The following is a 17,360-nucleotide window of genomic DNA, read 5'->3' on the forward strand; positions in this document are numbered from 1 at the left end:
GTGTTTTTCCTCATAAATTTCTCCACGAAGGACAGGTGATACGGAACGGTCCAACTACTCGGAGCGTTCCGCGGCAGCGAGGCCAGGCCCATCCTTCGCAACACCGGGGACAGGTAGAACCTCAGTACGTAGTGACACTTGGTGTTTGCGTACCAGGGATCCATGCACAGTTTGATGCAGCCACACACAAAGGTGGCCATCAGGGTGAGGGTGGCATTGGGCGTGTTTTTTCCCCCATTGCACCGGTCTTTGTACATTGTGTCTCTTCAGACCCCGTCCATCTTTGATCTCCAAATGAATTGGAAGATGGCCCGGGTGACCACAGTGGCACACCGAGTACACATCCACTGCAGCAAACCCACAGCATCCCAACAGTACTTTCTTAATAAACAGGATGCGGTCGACCGGTGTATGATCCTCTACCTTCTTCACAGTCACCCGGACTGTGTTTCGAACCCCCTGCCCAGGGCTGCGGGCAGCTGTTGAGGTCATAGCTCTGAGGTTGGCTGGTCCCTGAATTGGCGTTAGGCCGAAGCCAGCATGAAGATCCACCAATAGCAGGTCAGCACAACCAAACGATCCCCCAAAGTCCAATCACAATCCAGCGATGATCTCCAATAGCTCTGAGGACTCGCAACTCAACCCCTGTCCTGATAAGAACAGACACTTGATCTAGCCTCGTCCTTGGAGAACTACCTTGGTGATCATGGTATCTCCCCTGCCAGGTAAGTAGGCAAAAGATTTATACGATCTGAAGAGAAATGATGTGATGGACCCCTTTGGGATCTGGACCAGTAAGCGGCAGGTCAGGGTAACTTTGAGGGTCGATGACAATGGGAACATCCTCCACCCACCCTCGAGCTTCGCAATTGGAGGGAGCAGAGGCTACCTGACATATGCAGGGCAGCCGAAAGTGTGCCGAACCTGTGGGAAGTCGGGACACGTGGCGGCGGATTGCAAAGTGACCATCTGCAGGAACTGCAAACAGGAGGGTCACCTGACTAAGGACTGTCAGGAAGAAAAGAGCTGCAACCTGTGTGGAGAGGCGGGCCACATGTATTAGACCTGCCCAAGACGGGGGGGCCCCACCTACGCACAGATGGCTGGAGGTGGCAATGTGAGCCGTGGACCCCCAAAGACCAGTAAGGTCCACCCAGACAGCAGGGAAACGGAGTCTGGTGGCACCCAGAAAGAAGAACAGGCTGGAGTGGAGGAGGCGGCAGCCAGTGGAGAGACACAGCAGCTGATCCTAGCTCTAGCTGGGCAGATGGAAGAAATGGAGGACGAGGTAATCAAGCAGGCGGAGGAGTGGATACCTGTTAAAAACAGGAAGAGAAAATCCGGCCAGGCCCCCAAAGCCTCCCAGCAAAGGGGGAAAAGACAGCTGCACGAGGGAGGGACGGCCAGCTCTTCGGAGGGGGAAGATGGGCGCAAAGAAGGCCATCACCACCAGAAGAAGAGACAGAGCACCATCGGTAAAGAGGAGGGCATTTCCTCCCAACCAGGAAACAACGGACCCCCTGAAGTCCACCCTCCACCCAGTGAGAACCAGGGGGTACCACTGCCCCACAACTACAGGCAACCGAGAGCTGTGATCCTCTGACAGTCCCATTGTCAGACACAGAACTGGACAGTGAGGACCCTTGCCTTGGCTCAATGACACCAGAGCGGGTAAGTGACCCCAGTGAGGAGCTGGATAGCTACCTCAGCCCAGCGAAGGTCCAGCAGTTCGTGCTTACCATGGGGATGTAGACAAGCTACCCCAGAGACAGGACAGTCAAATGGACAATGGTAACCCCATAAACTGGGGGTTAAAGAAGTTTCATTTGCTTTCATATAACAGGGCACCCACTCAGTCGGTGGGTTCCGCTGAAGCCACAGCTAAATACTAAGAGACTGGATGGTTAATAAAGGGAACTGTAAATAGGATAACTGTAAATTCGATTAAACCAATCTGTTCTTTGTAATGTTAAGACATGCAATGTATATATCTATGAACGACATGACAAACTGTACAAGGGCCAAAGATTTATTTCTATGAATAAAGTATATTTTGAAATTTTAAAAAATTAGTTTCGGTTTCACTATCCTTTGGACGCGAACATATTCCGTGCTCACTCAGATGTTGTAAGAGAATGAGCGCTGTGTTCATTGATGTGGTTTTGTGGAGGTCCGCTTGCCTTTTACCTTTGGCGAACATGTCCTGTCGCAGCCGACAGGTGTACAGTAAGGACATCTAACTATTAGACAGTAACTCTCCGACAATAATAAAAAAAATACCACGACTGTTTTCAAAATGAAAATGATCGAATGATTGCTGTGTTTGAGAAGTTAGCTGTTCATTCCTGTTCAGTTAAGCCGTTTACATTTGGAAAAATATTCGTAAGCCGTCGAGGAAGACAACTAATGCCTAGCGTGTTAGGAACTCACCTGCCCGTGTCCTCTTAACCCTATCTGTGCCGGCTAATGAATCATCTACAAGCCCGACTTCTCGAGTCTGCAACAGACATTGGATCCTTGTTAGAAAAGATGTGCCATCCTTAGGCAGCTTGGGAAAGAAAAATGTTGGTGCGAATGATCCTGCTTTGAACCAGTTAGCAATAGACAATACGTTTTAAGCGAATGTGACATTTGTAACCGCCGTTTGCTTATCGGTTATAATTTCCATTTTGTTTTTTTTAAAAAGCGTAATTCCGCACGAATCCATTGTCTGGCCGGGGAAGGGAAAAAAGAGCACAGGTAGAGTGTTGGGTGAGTTTGCACAATTCCTACAATCGGCCACCGAACCTACAAACACTGCTATATTGGTCTTGTATTTTAGACACAGGAGTGTAGTTTCTGCCACGGTTTCACCTGGAATCATCAACTTGAAACCCTTCGGCCCGATATCGGATTCTAGCCCCATTCCCATCGGTTTGCACTCGAAAGACTTCTGTCGCCATTATGCTACATATAACCACGTTGCTGGTTTTAGTCAAACTTTTTTTTTTCAATCATTAGTACATAGCACCACAGCGAGAAGTGAAATATTTATCGCCCTGTCGGAATGTTTGCAAATATTTCCCATTTAGTGAATAGAAATGAGCCATTAGCGTTTCTCAATCCATTTGTTTAAACAGGCATGAACTATCTACCGAATCTGTAGATTATTAACATTATAATCGGCCCTCGCAATCATGTTGTTCTGACGATTTACTAAGGGTTTTAGACAAAAAGTGGAAGAATGTGATATTCTATAATCAGCTTTTACCTTTCATGGAGTCGGTGAAGTGACACTGAGGAAGAGGGTTCGCTAGGCCTTGTTAGCTTGAGGATCATGGGCACAAATATGCGAAATGAAAACGGGACTCCTTGTCCGGTAACCTGGTAGTTTGTTTTACTGGGATTCACTGTCATTTGTTAATGTTTGTCAATTTTGACAAATACACACACCCCCATCTTCAAATCCATACGCACCCATCTCCAAATCCATACACACCCATCTCCAAATCCACACACACACACACCCTTCTCCAAATACACACACACCGCCTCCAAATGCACACACCCTTCTCCGAATACACACACACACACCCATCTTCAAATACACACACCCTCATCTCCAAACACACACACACCCATCTTCAAATACACACACCCTCATCTCCAAACACACACACACCCATCTCCAAATACACACACACCCATCTCCAAATACACATGCCCCATCTCCAAATACACACACCCATCTCCAAATACACACACACCCATCTCCAACTACACATACACCCATCTCCAAATACACACGCACCCTCATCTCCAAATACACACACATCTCCAAATACACATGCCCCATCTCCAAATACACACACACCCATCTCCAAATACACATGCCCATCTCCAAATACACATGCCCCATCTCCAAATACACATGCCCATCTCCAAATACACATGCCCCATATCCAAATACACACACACCCATCTCCAAATACACATGCCCATCTCCAAATACACATGCCCCATCTCCAAATACACGCACACCCATCTCCAAATACACACGCCCTCATCTCCAAATACACACACATCTCCAAATACACACACACATCAATCTCCAAATACATAAGCCCCCATCTCCAAATACATACACACCATCTCCAAATACACATGTCACATCTCCAAATACACACACCCATCTCCAAATACACACACACCCATCTCCAAATATACACACACCCTCATCTCCGAATACACACGCACCCATCTCCAAATGCACACACACCCATCTCCAAATACACACACACATCTCCAAATACACTCACCCCATCTCCAAATACACACACATCTCCAAATACACACACACCCATCTCCAAATATACACACACCCTCATCTCCGAATACACACACACCCATCTCCAAATACACACACATCTCCAAATACACACACACCCATCTCCAAATATACACACACCCTCATCTCCGAATACACACACACCCATCTCCAAATACACACACACATCTCCAAATACACACACCCATCTCCAAATGCACACACACATCTCCAATTACACACACAACCATCTCCAAATACACACACCCCCATCTCCAAATGCACACACACCCATCTCCAAATACACACACACCCATCTCCAAATATACACACACCCTCATCTCCAAATACACACACCCCCATCTCCAAATGCACACACACCCATCTCCAAATACACACACACCTATCTCCAAATACACACACACACCCATCTCCAAATACACACACACCCATCTCCAAATACACACAGACCCTCATCTCCAAACACACACAGACCCATCTCCAAATACACACACCCCATCTCCAAATACACACACCCCATCTCCAAATATATACACCCTAATCTCCAAATACACACGCCCATCTCCAAATACACACAAACCCCACATCCAGATCCACAGATACCCACATCCAGATTCACCACAAAGATCCATGCACACCCATCTCCAAATCCACATACAAATATCTACACACATCCACAAACCAATATCCGCTCACAGCCTCATCTCCGGATTCGCACACATTTAGATCCATACACAAATATTCACAGACACACACACAGACGTATACAGAGGCACACAAGGGTACGTACACCTACTATCATAGAGACACGTAAGCAGTTAAGAGTGTGAGCTACTGAAACAATTACTGTTGTTACTGTTTTTAACCTCAGCGGTATTGTTGAGGCTTTTAGCTGTTTGCTGAATTTACACAAATAATAAGTATATAGATCAAAATTGAATATTGAGCGTTTTTAATGAGAAAGATTCAAATATGATGAGGATACCAGTGAAGTTTGTAACATATTGAATCTTGTCTGCCATTATAAGACGAAAAAATGGGAAACGCTTTGAACAGTAATTCTATTGTCAACCGTGTCAAGTCGTCTTTAATTTCTTGTTCGTGCAGATTTCAACTTAAGGTCACGTGGACAGGTGAGAAAGGAAGGGGACGAAAACTATTTCTTATCAACAAATTTCATAATATGTATGTTGTATGTTATCGCGTTCAAAGACAGGGTTTGCGTGTAAACGCGTGTAACGGGCATGTTACAATGTCCAACGTAATGCACTGAATACACACACACATGCTTTGGGAATACCACAATTCACAACGCTTGATTAATGTCTATCTCTGTAAGTCACACATAGACAGCGACAATTTAAAACTTGAATAGATAGTTTCATAATCAGATTAATAGTTATTTAATCCAAAACTATACATAGTTCGAAACCGGCCAATATTCAATATTCAGGAAAACACTAGCCTAGAAGGTGGTAGTTTGCTAAGTAGCGAACCTGTAATGTGCTGGTCTCGCTGAAGTTAGGAACAGGGTACAAATATTGCCTTAGCTATTTAATTCAAATATGTCTTTGGAACTGAGGGACAACCAATGTTTTGCACTGAACCCCTATTAATGCGCTGTGCGGGGACTGTGTTGCAGTGCCGTCGCTCAGAAGGCTCATTTTGCCTGACGCTATTAATTAGTGACGGGAAAGTGGCAATAAGTTGAAATCTATGACTCCAACCTCTCACTCCCGCCTCTTTCTCTCTCTCGCACACACACACACACACACAAGAGCACAGGTATCTTGCAAATTATCCGAACTGCCGTCAGACCTCCGCTCCATTTTATTTGCGGTTGTTGCAGGTGCAAAAAAAACCCCGGCAATTTAACAGCAAGGTTTACGGTCACAACGTTCCAGTGGATGACATGGTCACTTTGCAATCATTCTTTCAGTTGCCAACAATGACCCGGTGCTAACAAACCTGGGGGCAGCTCAGCTACGCGAAATATTTAATTGTAAAGATGCCTCTGAGAGACGGGTCGTACTTAACCCAACACCTCACTGTCTGTCTCAGCTGAAGAGAAACTGTGAGAAAGCTCTACGCTGGTTTAGACCGAAACCCATACTCGGACACAGCCTCGGCTAGCCCTGCCAATAGGTCTGATGGGAGCCGAGATCACCAAATGAAATTGGTCTATTTCTTCCAAATGGACACTGAACAAGGATGGTCCGAAAGACTTCAGAAATGACGAGCCTGTAATAACCTGAGCACACAGCGGATGGCTGGCTAAGCACAGGCTGCTCCAGACCATTTTTACGCTGAAAGCTGTATCGTGTAGCCGGCTGCTCGCTGGTTCTGTAAAATATGGCTCTGTTCAGCCATTAATTGAGCAGCTTTCAGAAACTTCTTTAATAATTAAGCCCCTGACTATACATTATACTCCATCCTGTGCCAGTGCCAGTGTGTTTCATATTTCACATGTCCGATGGCTCTATTCGGATGATTTTTGTTTTAAAAAGCTTTAAAAATGACAATAGGAACTTTAGATACACACCGTTTCTGTCATTAATATGACTTGTGACACAGGCCGATTATGCCCATTGAACCTGGATTAATGAAGGAGGAATTGAACAATGCACAACGCAGATAAGCATGTGCAAGAATTAGTCCTTTATTAGACCGTTATTGTTTGATATATGTACCCCTACAAGGCCATTTTTATCAAAATACTTATGTCAGCATGACCGTTCGTTCGTTTTAGAGCCGACGGGAGTACCAGAGACGACGGTGCACGCACTGTCGAAGAAGCCAGCGGCTTTTTAATCTTTAAAGTGTAATCACCAGATTTTAGAATCAAAAACATGTTTACTGAGAAATGAAATTTGTTGCATAATTCGGCAAAAAAAATCGAATAATTATAGTTACCGAAAACAAAACATGACAGCGCCTTCCAATTAATTTGAGGCAGACACACAGTAACTCCATGGCTCCAGACAAACAGTACGTCATTTGCCAAATGAAAAGGCATACAATTGAATTTATAATGGCACTCCGATCAGAAAAGTCCCTATATAATTCGATATTTTTGAGCATTCAGTGGCCAGCCTTCGTAAATAATATACAAAGTAAGGAAACATAATCCAGCAAGCTGGAATGTTTAATTCATCATTATGCAAGCTAATTGGAAGGTGATTATATGGTAATTGCTCATTAGCGGTGTATATTTATCGCTGTACCTTATGTCAAGGCCATGGGAATTGTGTAGAGCGTGTACTCTCATTTCAAGGATCAGTTTCAGAGGCAATTCGTGAAACTTGATGGATCAAATTCTTCCTGACGTCAAGTCCATCAAGAGCAATAGAAGCCCTGGGATAAATAATGGCTGTAGAGTGGGCATGGTAGTTTAGCTTTGCTTTTTCGCTCGCGGAAGAGAGATTTAGAATGCGGAAAGGGGATGTGGGGAAATGGGGGTCTCTGAGCTGAGCTCTGGAAGTTAAATTGGTACAGCAACAGGGTTACTGAGCTAACACAAACCCGTGGTTGAGAGATTGCTTCAGGTGCTGACATTGTGGGTGCAGCTCTGTCTATTGTACAACTGCGTGTTGCAACTGGAAGGAAATAGTGGCAATACGAAGTCAGGCATACACTTAGATCAAACAACACGCCGTAAAAATATGTACCAGTTCGAGACAAAAGGCGTAAACAACCAGAATGATTGGGAAATAATCTTTCGGGCGGAAATAAGTGATGGGTAGCACGAATTAATGTTGTTTTAACAATTTCAGTAGGTAAGAATTTACACAGCTTTACATATGATGATGTATCCTATTAGAGTGGTTGTGGATAGTAGTGGGAAGTTAGTTCAATATAATTAACCTTTTTGCTAAATTTGGAACTTATGTTCTTTCGCCTGAAAATTGTCATATTTGTGAGCTGAGCAAGTGAATGAATGGGTATTCTTCCAGACAGGTTTCTGATATCTTAATGACTCACTCTGCTGGATTGCTGGGATAATTACAGCCAATCGAGTCAATGAGAAAAGACTGATTTATTGCCCCTCTTTTCTGCTGGAGCTTGAAACCGTGACATTAAAATGTTTTAACTCTTCGACTGTCCGACCACGACCAGGTATCACACGGATTAGGGTTAGTGCTTGGGTCACGAGGTTCTCAAAACTCCCACTTCCAAATCGCAGCGGGCTTGTTTTCTTAAAGTAAATCAATTGATATATGAGGTCTAAGTAGTTCCTAAGCAGTGATACTGATCAGAGGATATAACAGTGGTGTTGAGTAAGGTTTGGGTTTCTGACTGAAGGCAGAAGGGACATCAAACTGACGCCCGTATATCAGGGAAATGACTTTCTAATGAGCAACTCTTCACGGACAAGTTTCACAATGAGTTGATTTTGTTTGCAATCACGTTGCTAATTTCCGTAAAGCTTTACTGTGTGGTACCGATATAAATTAAGTCTGAGACGCTTGAATAAAATTAACAAAGGAAACGAGAAGAGGGAGTGACAGGAAATTGAAAATAGAATCATAAATCTTTTTTTAATCGAAAAGAGCACATAAACGCTATTCTATCTCAATTCACATATAGGTGGATGAAATTCGCCAATATAACTTTTAACCGGGGCCATCACTCTTGCCAGTGACTTTTGTTTTAGCAGCGTGACAATTAATATTTTTACCAGCAATGTACAAAACACGGTGAACTGCAAGTCGCTCTAAATCAATAATATTATCTTAATGAAGGGCTCAGCCGATCTCGATATGATGGCCGATGGAATCTATCTACAGGTGTACACAAGTAATTTTAGATATCCCGCAATACACTGACTATGGCAACATTGGAGCACCTTTGCTATTATCCTGCAGGAAAGAAACCGCTCTGGATCCCCAGTCTGGGAGCAGGTACATTGCTGCAGAGGAGAGCTATCCGCAATGACGGCAGGTCAGAATCAAATAAAATGTGGTTCAAACCCAACCTTGTGTCCCTCACACCTCACCCCCACCCCTAACTATCATTACCATTCTAGATAATCCCGCGCTATTAACCAGACCCTATCACTTTGATATTTTAATGGCAATATTAATCCTATGTCTCCACAATAGGAGATGATTTTAACACAGCAACACACAATAAACAGTGCCACCGGGGATTAAGAATTACGGGCTTTTATTATTGTGAGTTTTTTCTATGCAATGACATTCGGAGCTTGGAAATGATGAAAGCGGATACTTTATTCAAGAAATTTATATGTAGAATGGTATAATTAAACAACAGCAAAATTTGCAGCATAATTAGCACACAGCTTTTTTTTTGCCATCGAGAAAACGAGTAAATGGAATCAGCGGGACAAGATACAGGAACTTTACTGAATTAACTGTCCTGTCACTGTCTGATGCTTAGAAAAAGTGCGCCGAATTTGGTTCAAGGGATCAAGGCGAGCCGCCTTTTCCTCCAGTTATTTATCTTAATTCCGACTTGAAAAGATATAATTATCTAGTTTGAACAGACCTGGTATAAAATCCTTCTTTAGCCGGTCAGGGAAAGCTCATGTGTATTCAGCGGTAGCAGGGTCGTCAGCGCCGCTTGGTGTACGCTGAGATAGTGAGTAATGAAGTTGTGTAGTCCTGCGATACAAAGGGCATTAACCTCATTAGCATGAAACCTTTTCTTCTAAGTATTGTGGAACCTTTTCAGCCTCCTAATCCCCTATTTTCAAAGATCGGTTTGTAATAAAGCTTTTAGGTTTTTCAAAGCTAATGGTATTCTCAAAAGATTTATTGCTGTTAGTGCGCAGGACGCTTTAAGTTCTTCCTGCTAAGTATATGTATAGCGCAAGACGAAGCCTCCCCCCCAACCCCCCACCCACCCCCCGATCCAGATGGGAAACCATTTAGGAAACTGGCCACGCTGTTCTTAAGTGCAAAGCTTTATAATCAAGGACTATGGACTCACTTGCATATTGTTAATCAAATGCCCCAGCCATAGAATACGCCGTAGCACCGGCCTAAAATTTAACAGAGAGAAAAAAAATCAAAATGTGAAAAGCGAATCGTGAGCAACTATTTCTGAAATTGCTGTGATCCCCGAACAAGGTAAAACAAGCGGCCGGCAACAGACGGGGGGAAAGGAAGGACCTATACATATCAATAAACTTGCAAACGCCGTTAAACTTGGCTTGTTGCCCATAATGTAAAACAAATCTGGTTCCATATATATCAGTCTGCGCCATGATTGTATTTTATTAAAATCCCCTCGATACTCAGGGTCCTGTATCGCTCTCGGTTTCTCCAAACGTTGTTTCTGCATTGAGAGGACGCGTGTGCACAGCAATTAATTGTGCAGTTTTTTAAAAAAAATCGCGGGTTAAAACAAAGCAGTTATTTTTGCTGTACTTTGTAACTGCACCGTATCACAGTATGACGACTGGTGAGATTGTCCTGAGTTATGTCAAACTATTCCCTCTATTCACGGATTAAGAGATTAAACGAACCATTGGCGCTGCCTCCGCTTTCCTCATATTCCTGGTATGATAATTGCTGAAACTGATTTGCACTTTCACAAAAGATTTCAGGACTCTTTGTAGCTGTACAGAGCAGACGAGGTTTCTGTCAATGGAAATAAAACTGATTAATGCAGTCTATCAGGATGAAAAGTAAATGAACCATGAAAAACATTGCCTGGCTCAGAAACCCGTTTTGTAGTCAAGAGCTGGTTACAAACAGTTCAAATGCTACAGTTTTAATTACGATTTCAATTAAAATAATAAAAAAAATCGATATCGTTTTGTGAGGTGAACATGTCAGACACCAGCGAAGTGATTTTAGTTTGTGCGTCTTTTCCGTTTCTGCTTTGTATGTGAGATACAAAAACAAAACAATACCATGGCAAATAAAATACCAAACAACAAAGATTTGGATTTCCTTCACACGCACACTGCATCCCCTCCCCCCTCAAAATGCAGGTAACGATGGAAGAGTTTGATTATGGGAGACAGGCGTAACGTCGGTTGGAAACACAATTCCACTTTTCTTTTTAAAAATACGCAAATAGACAAAAATGATAAATAACTACTCTGCATCACTTCTTAATATAACATTTAACACATTTACACATCCTGACAATTAGACGTCAACTGTTCTTAAGCGAAGGTTTGCGTTCTTCTGCAACGTTACAAAAACATCCAGCATTCTAAGGGTTAACTAGCTCAATATCTTCAAACCGGTCGATTTGTTCTTTAAAAATCCGGTGGAAAAAATATTAAGAGATATAGTGATTAATAACCGTTTTTTGGGGTAAAAGAAATTCATACATATCTGATTGCCTTTGATAACTCTGAGCAGCAAATGGATAAACCTTTATTGACAAAAATGACATTGACATACTTCTTGGAAGTATCATGTGTTAGAATTGCAACAAACTCAACAAACACAAGTATCTACATTCGATAGAAGACATTACAGAAACATCTTTAATTTTAGTGTCGCTATAAACACGGATTTAAGAAGCTCAGTGCCTTCTTGAACCCTAACCGTCCAGAGATGGCTACTGCTACTCTCTTTCTTTCGCCGACAGTCCTTTTTGGTGGCAATTTGCGAACAAGTTCCGCCAAACAAAATGCCACCTCACCAAAATGTTGTTTTCGCTTCAGATTGATGCGGAAGGAAAATGCGGAATACTCTTTAAACGTTTATTTTTCATAAAAAAAGTTCTTGTTTTAAATAAAGGACCGAAATCGTGGTCAAAACGATTCTTTTCTTAAAAGAAAACATGATGTCTAACTTTCTTTATTGGTTTTGTAGAACACTAAGAACGCAGCACTTCTACTTCATAAAGCAGTATTACAATCACGTCGACTGTATTATTTAACAGGAGTTTTTTTTTAAAACAGCAATTTTTTTCTGTAAAAAGAAGCACACAGCTGACAGAACTTCTCTCAAAGCAAATAAGAAAAAAAATAAAAAAATAAGTCCCGCTTTTTGTTTGAATAATAATCCATCTTTTCACGAGCGGCTCACATGCAATTCAAGTTTCTGAAACAGGTGTGGATTTTGGTTTTCCCATTCAGTTTTTTTTTAATATTTAAATTCGGAAGTGCAAAAAAAAAGTCCGGAATTGGATTGGAAGTACGGATGAAAGCGGACTGCATACAACATGAACAAGTTCGCTTGTCAGTCATCTTGCCCCAGAGTTGATTGATTGCTGTCTCTGGACAGTTCACGGTGAGCGCAGTGCCACCTCTCGGACCTCTTCTTACCCCAGCTGCCTCGTCACAGGAATTGCATTTGGTTGAAGTGTTCGTTTCCCCCTTTTTTTTTCCTCTCTACATCAGCAACTGTGCTGCTTGAAAGTTAACACTATAGTTTGACACGAATATTTCAGTCCTAATCGTCCGAGGTGACATCGATCTCCTCCGGACTCGCCTGTTTGGTCGCCAGCCTCCACCTATTGACGTGGTGGGTCCCCTTTTTCTTCTGCTGGGCATCTGTCCCTTCCTCCTCCAGTTTCTGTCGTTTAAATTTCGTCCTTCTGTTCTGAAACCAAACTTTTACCTGAAAAAATACCAAAGGTTCAATGAATTCGACAGTAGCCAGCAGACTTCCTCGCTTTCCGGTATTAGCGGTGCAGGCATTTTATAGAGCGGCATGTGTCAGTAAAGCGACGAAAATTTCGCTCTGATTTACAACAAAACATTTGTTTAGCGCAATTGTTACTGATTTATTTGGCATTTGACGGGCTGTTTGCTGGGGGTGTTTCCTACTTGGATCATGAATCCTTCTAAGGAGTCTGCAACGCGTTTAATATTATATTATAGATCAGCTAAATAATAAACTAAAATTATAACTTAATATTATTAACTAGTGTGCCGAATTATAATAATATCATAAATAAAAACACTAAAAATGCAACGAGAGCAAACATACGTGCAAGTTATTTCTATGCAAACTACTAAAATGATGTGTAGGGTTAATCTGCACAAGACATTATTTAATAACGAGGAGATCAGAGGGACACGATTAGATTTAGAAATACAACAGTCTGAAATATAAAAGCCTAAAAGTACAACATTCTTCCAATGAAGTTGCATATATATCCCCCTCGGCCCCAAATGTTCTCTCCTGACCTCCCAACCTTGATCCCAGTCTCTTCCCCCAATCTCCATTCGTTCACCTTTCTATGTTCACAGAACAATCTCGCTATTTTTTTTTGGCAGAAGCAGTCACCGATTAAGGACGATCATAAAGCCGAAATGTACTTTTTAAATCCATAAATGAAACGCGTTTTCCCAATGGAGTGACTGGGATACCTGAACTGTCTAGTTAGGAACAAGTGACAGAGGGACCCGCGCGCTGATCTCCGCATTGAACTTTTCAAACATGTCAACTTTCCAAACTGATGTTTCCTCTTTGAAACTGCTTAGTCTGGGCTTTGGTGCAAACCTCAGAACGCTTCAGAAGTAAAATCCAAATCAATACATTCCACACAGAAACAGATGGCCAATGACTGAAAAAACACGTAGGGAGAAATAATTCTAATTGCCCGCACAAATGCCGTTCTATTTTATTAACAGTAAAATGAAGTAAAGTTTGTAGATAAATAGAGAAAACAACATGCCGACATTTGAGTCCGCCTTCATATAAAACATACACTGGTCTTGTAATTTTACCCCCATTAGTCAGCGAATGAAAATGAACCTGTTCTCTCTCTCTCCTAATTGAGGGGGATGCTACTGGTTTTCCAAAGAGATGCCTTTGCTCAGGCCATGCGCGGCACCAGGACAAAAGACCCCAGTCAGCATCGATTCGCGATCACACAAAGGCACCTTAAAAACCACATTAACTAGGAAATTAAGCCTGACCGCTCCCTTGTTCGACAGGCAAATGAAGACGGCGAGGCATTTGTTCTCCCACAATGTTTTGCCCGATACGGTTTTGAAAAACACAAAGCCTCAAAGCGACGCTTGTCCACAGACTGTGAGCCTGGCTGCGCGCTGTTTCCTATCCCAGCCGCTTTCACTTTTTTTTACCTGCGCCCACTCCACTCCTGAATTGTTGTTATGATTGTTATTGAATTGTTATGATTTCGTTGACGCTAGCAACTTGCCTCACAGACATGAACTGAAACAAATATCCAAGGGGCCGCGGAAAGTCAGATGTCATCGGCGCTTCTCTGAGTCTCCCTTCTCTTGAATGGCTGCACTGAAAATCCCCAACATCATTCCCACCTAACAAGCTCAAAGTACAAAGCCCTTAAGAATACAATCACTTCCCAGCGCCGGGACGAGTGGCGCTGATCGATTGTAAATTATTCCCGAGCTCTGTACGGTAATTGCATGCGATTAATGTGTAAACTCGTGTAATTTCATCTGATTGTTTTGATCAACCCTAAGATGCATATAAAGACAATTCAAAACCATCAAAGAAATAGACAACGTTGACTAATTGACCAGTTCCTTCCCGGTGGACATTTACTTTATGAAAAATAATCCTTCTTGATGTAGTTGTGAGTATTTTTAAAATACCGTATTTTACAACAGCCTGCTACTAAAGTATCAAATTGCGCGGGGACTTGCTGACAATATCCAGTCAAAGCGAATGTTACAAAAAGAAAGGCTTTTTGAAGCCTCCATTTCAGCCAAGCTGCAGTTATTTGACGGATCATTGATAAACAGAGGACAAACAACCCCCAGCGAATGGTTCGCGCTCTCACCTGAGTTTCTGTGAGACTGAGACTGTGGGCCAGTTGTTTCCGCTCGGCCCCCACCACATAGTGATTTTTCTCAAAAGCGTGCTCCAACCTCAGCAGCTGAGACGGGGAGAAGGCCGTTCGGATGCGTTTGGGCTTTCTGGCCAGTGCATTGTGCAATAAAAAACTCTCCGGGCTCGTCTCGTTGCCTGAGATTGACACAAGAAAATAATTTAGGAAGCAGGACCAAATCCATCACTTTGTTACTGTTAAAATTAATCTCTATTCACCAATAAAAAAAACATTTTGTGCTGAAGTTATTCAAGCCGCTGTGTAGCTCTCCGACAGGCAAGCATTTAATATCAATTTGGTTTCAGCTAATTCGCTTAAAGTGATATATTTCAGTTACATTAAAATGAATCAATCGAGCGCAACATTGCTCGTGAGATCTGAACGAATATGGTTCATCCGAGCTGTTTAGTCGCATTTCAGTGCAGAGCCGAAGTGTGTAGGCCGTTACAGCTCAACTCAACAGCAGAGAACAAACACTATTTTATGAACTACACTTGTTAATAAAAATGCCATCTTAATCGATTTACGAAGAGTAAACCATATTCGCCCGTCACGAACCATTGAAATTAATGAATTTACTCAAATAATTTTAAAAAAAAATGCTAATCACGAAAAAGTGCAAAAGCACAGGCTCGTCTGACGACTAAACAGACACGAAAATAATTCATATCCACGCGTTTCAGTCCATTTAACCGAATAAATGAGTGCAATGTGTGTGTGTTTTTTTAAATAATTCCATTCCATGCCCAGGTAGTTTCACAGAATAAAAAAAATGCAAGATCTCAAGGAAGAGCCTGTCTTGTGGAATTCAGACATTTCCTTGAATTAAACTCCGTGCAAACTCCATTCCTGGAAGCCTGGCCCCTTCTATAGAAACAAATGACCCAGAAAAGAAAACTTCTAACAAAATACCGGCTCTTGAGTCGCTTTGAATGTGCCCCGGAGCCGAATTCAGAGGGTGAGGTGTGTCCAGACCCAGCACGTTATCCCCCACCCCGTTCCTCAACCCCCCATCCCATCCACACCCCCCCCCAAAAAAAAACCCCAGCAAGTTCAACCTCCGCCTGGGTTCTCGCTGCCCGTGGCGACTCGCTGCTTTTGAGGAACCGGGAGACACAAGGCACCGTGTCCGCGAATATTGCAGCCTGCTCGGCTCAAGCTCTACAGAACAGGCCCGTCCACAAACTCCAGCTTTCAACTTTCCCCAGTTACTTCAGCACGCGAAAAGTCAAAAGGCGATCCACGCGTTACTCTCTACAAGATCGGCCTCGGCGACTTGTATGAAATAGCGACGTGTTGGAAATGAGTCGAAAACGAATAACAAAATTTAGAGAAAGAGAGAGAGAGAGAAAAAAAAGAAATCAGTGCATTTTTTTTAAAAGACAGACGTACCTTGAAACCTGTGTCCCAGATATCTGTACCTGTGTATTAGCCATGGATAGAAACTCGAAGGATCTCTTTGTTGCGATGTGAACAGGGGATGTGGAGAATGAGAAGATTGCAGTGGGTGACCAGTTAAAGCGTGTGGAGGGACCGGGTGAACAGGCATCGCTGTGTTGGTTTGGTGAGAGACCGCATCGGCGAACACTAGATCCGGGTTGGAGTAGATGGCCCGGCCGCCGGTATGAAAGCCGTTCAGGAATGGATTCACTGAGCTAGAGTTTGCATAGCTGAGGGCGGCTGGCCTTATAGGTTCCTCGGCTCTCGACGCAGGCAATGGACTATCCTTGGCTACCAGAGATTCAATGGTGAAACACCGTTTAGGTGTTGGCTGGAACATGACTTGCCAGTCAGTATATCCTCAGTGCGGGAGAGAGAGAGAGAGAGAGAGAAAAGAGGGCGGTTGTGCGATACTTCCCCCCTCCCCAAAAAGAAGTATAAATGCTCAGATTGAAGAGAGAGTACATTAAAAGTTGGTCCGAGTACACTTTTAGTCGCGATGTGTCCACATAGTCCAGAGACAATCCATCTATGCGGTCACTTTATCACACGCCTGAAAAGTTGTGCAAACGACTTGTTAGTTCATGGGCTAATTAGTGCTGATATCACATAAACAGCTTCCACTGAAGCCCTGTAATGGCTCGATGATTGGTCGCTATTACTCGCCTTGAGGTTGAGGGAAGATTCTTAAAGTGCGTCAATTGCTGTTTAAACCCGGAGAGGCGGACTACTCCCATACGGAATGGATCAAAGCACCAGCCCAAACCCCGACCGCTCAGCCACCATCCCCCACCCCCTCCCCACCCCCACAACAACCCCCCCACCCCCCCGCCCCCGA

The 17,360-nt window shown here is 43.1% G+C and overlaps 1 protein-coding gene and 1 long non-coding RNA gene across 2 annotated transcripts; both read right to left on the reverse strand.

The window, feature by feature from the left end:
• Window positions 1-9,665: 9,665 nt before the first annotated feature.
• LOC140463712 (uncharacterized) lies at window positions 9,666-10,935 on the reverse strand. The gene is made up of 3 exons (XR_011954750.1): window positions 10,818-10,935; window positions 10,280-10,331; window positions 9,666-9,951 (listed from the first exon to the last, which is right to left on the reverse strand). It is a non-coding gene; the product is annotated as an uncharacterized lncRNA (long non-coding RNA).
• A 709-nt stretch (window positions 10,936-11,644) lies between these two features.
• emx2 (empty spiracles homeobox 2) lies at window positions 11,645-17,269 on the reverse strand. Its single transcript, XM_072557331.1, has 3 exons — window positions 16,475-17,269; window positions 15,035-15,219; window positions 11,645-12,876 (listed from the first exon to the last, which is right to left on the reverse strand). The coding sequence occupies exons 1-3, from the start codon at window positions 16,860-16,862 to the stop codon at window positions 12,709-12,711; spliced, it is 741 nt and encodes a 246-aa protein (XP_072413432.1). The 5' UTR covers window positions 16,863-17,269; the 3' UTR covers window positions 11,645-12,708.
• Window positions 17,270-17,360: the final 91 nt, after the last annotated feature.

The sequence above is a fragment of the Chiloscyllium punctatum genome, chromosome 38, assembly GCF_047496795.1.
Source record: "Chiloscyllium punctatum isolate Juve2018m chromosome 38, sChiPun1.3, whole genome shotgun sequence".
Lineage (NCBI taxonomy): Eukaryota > Metazoa > Chordata > Chondrichthyes > Orectolobiformes > Hemiscylliidae > Chiloscyllium > Chiloscyllium punctatum.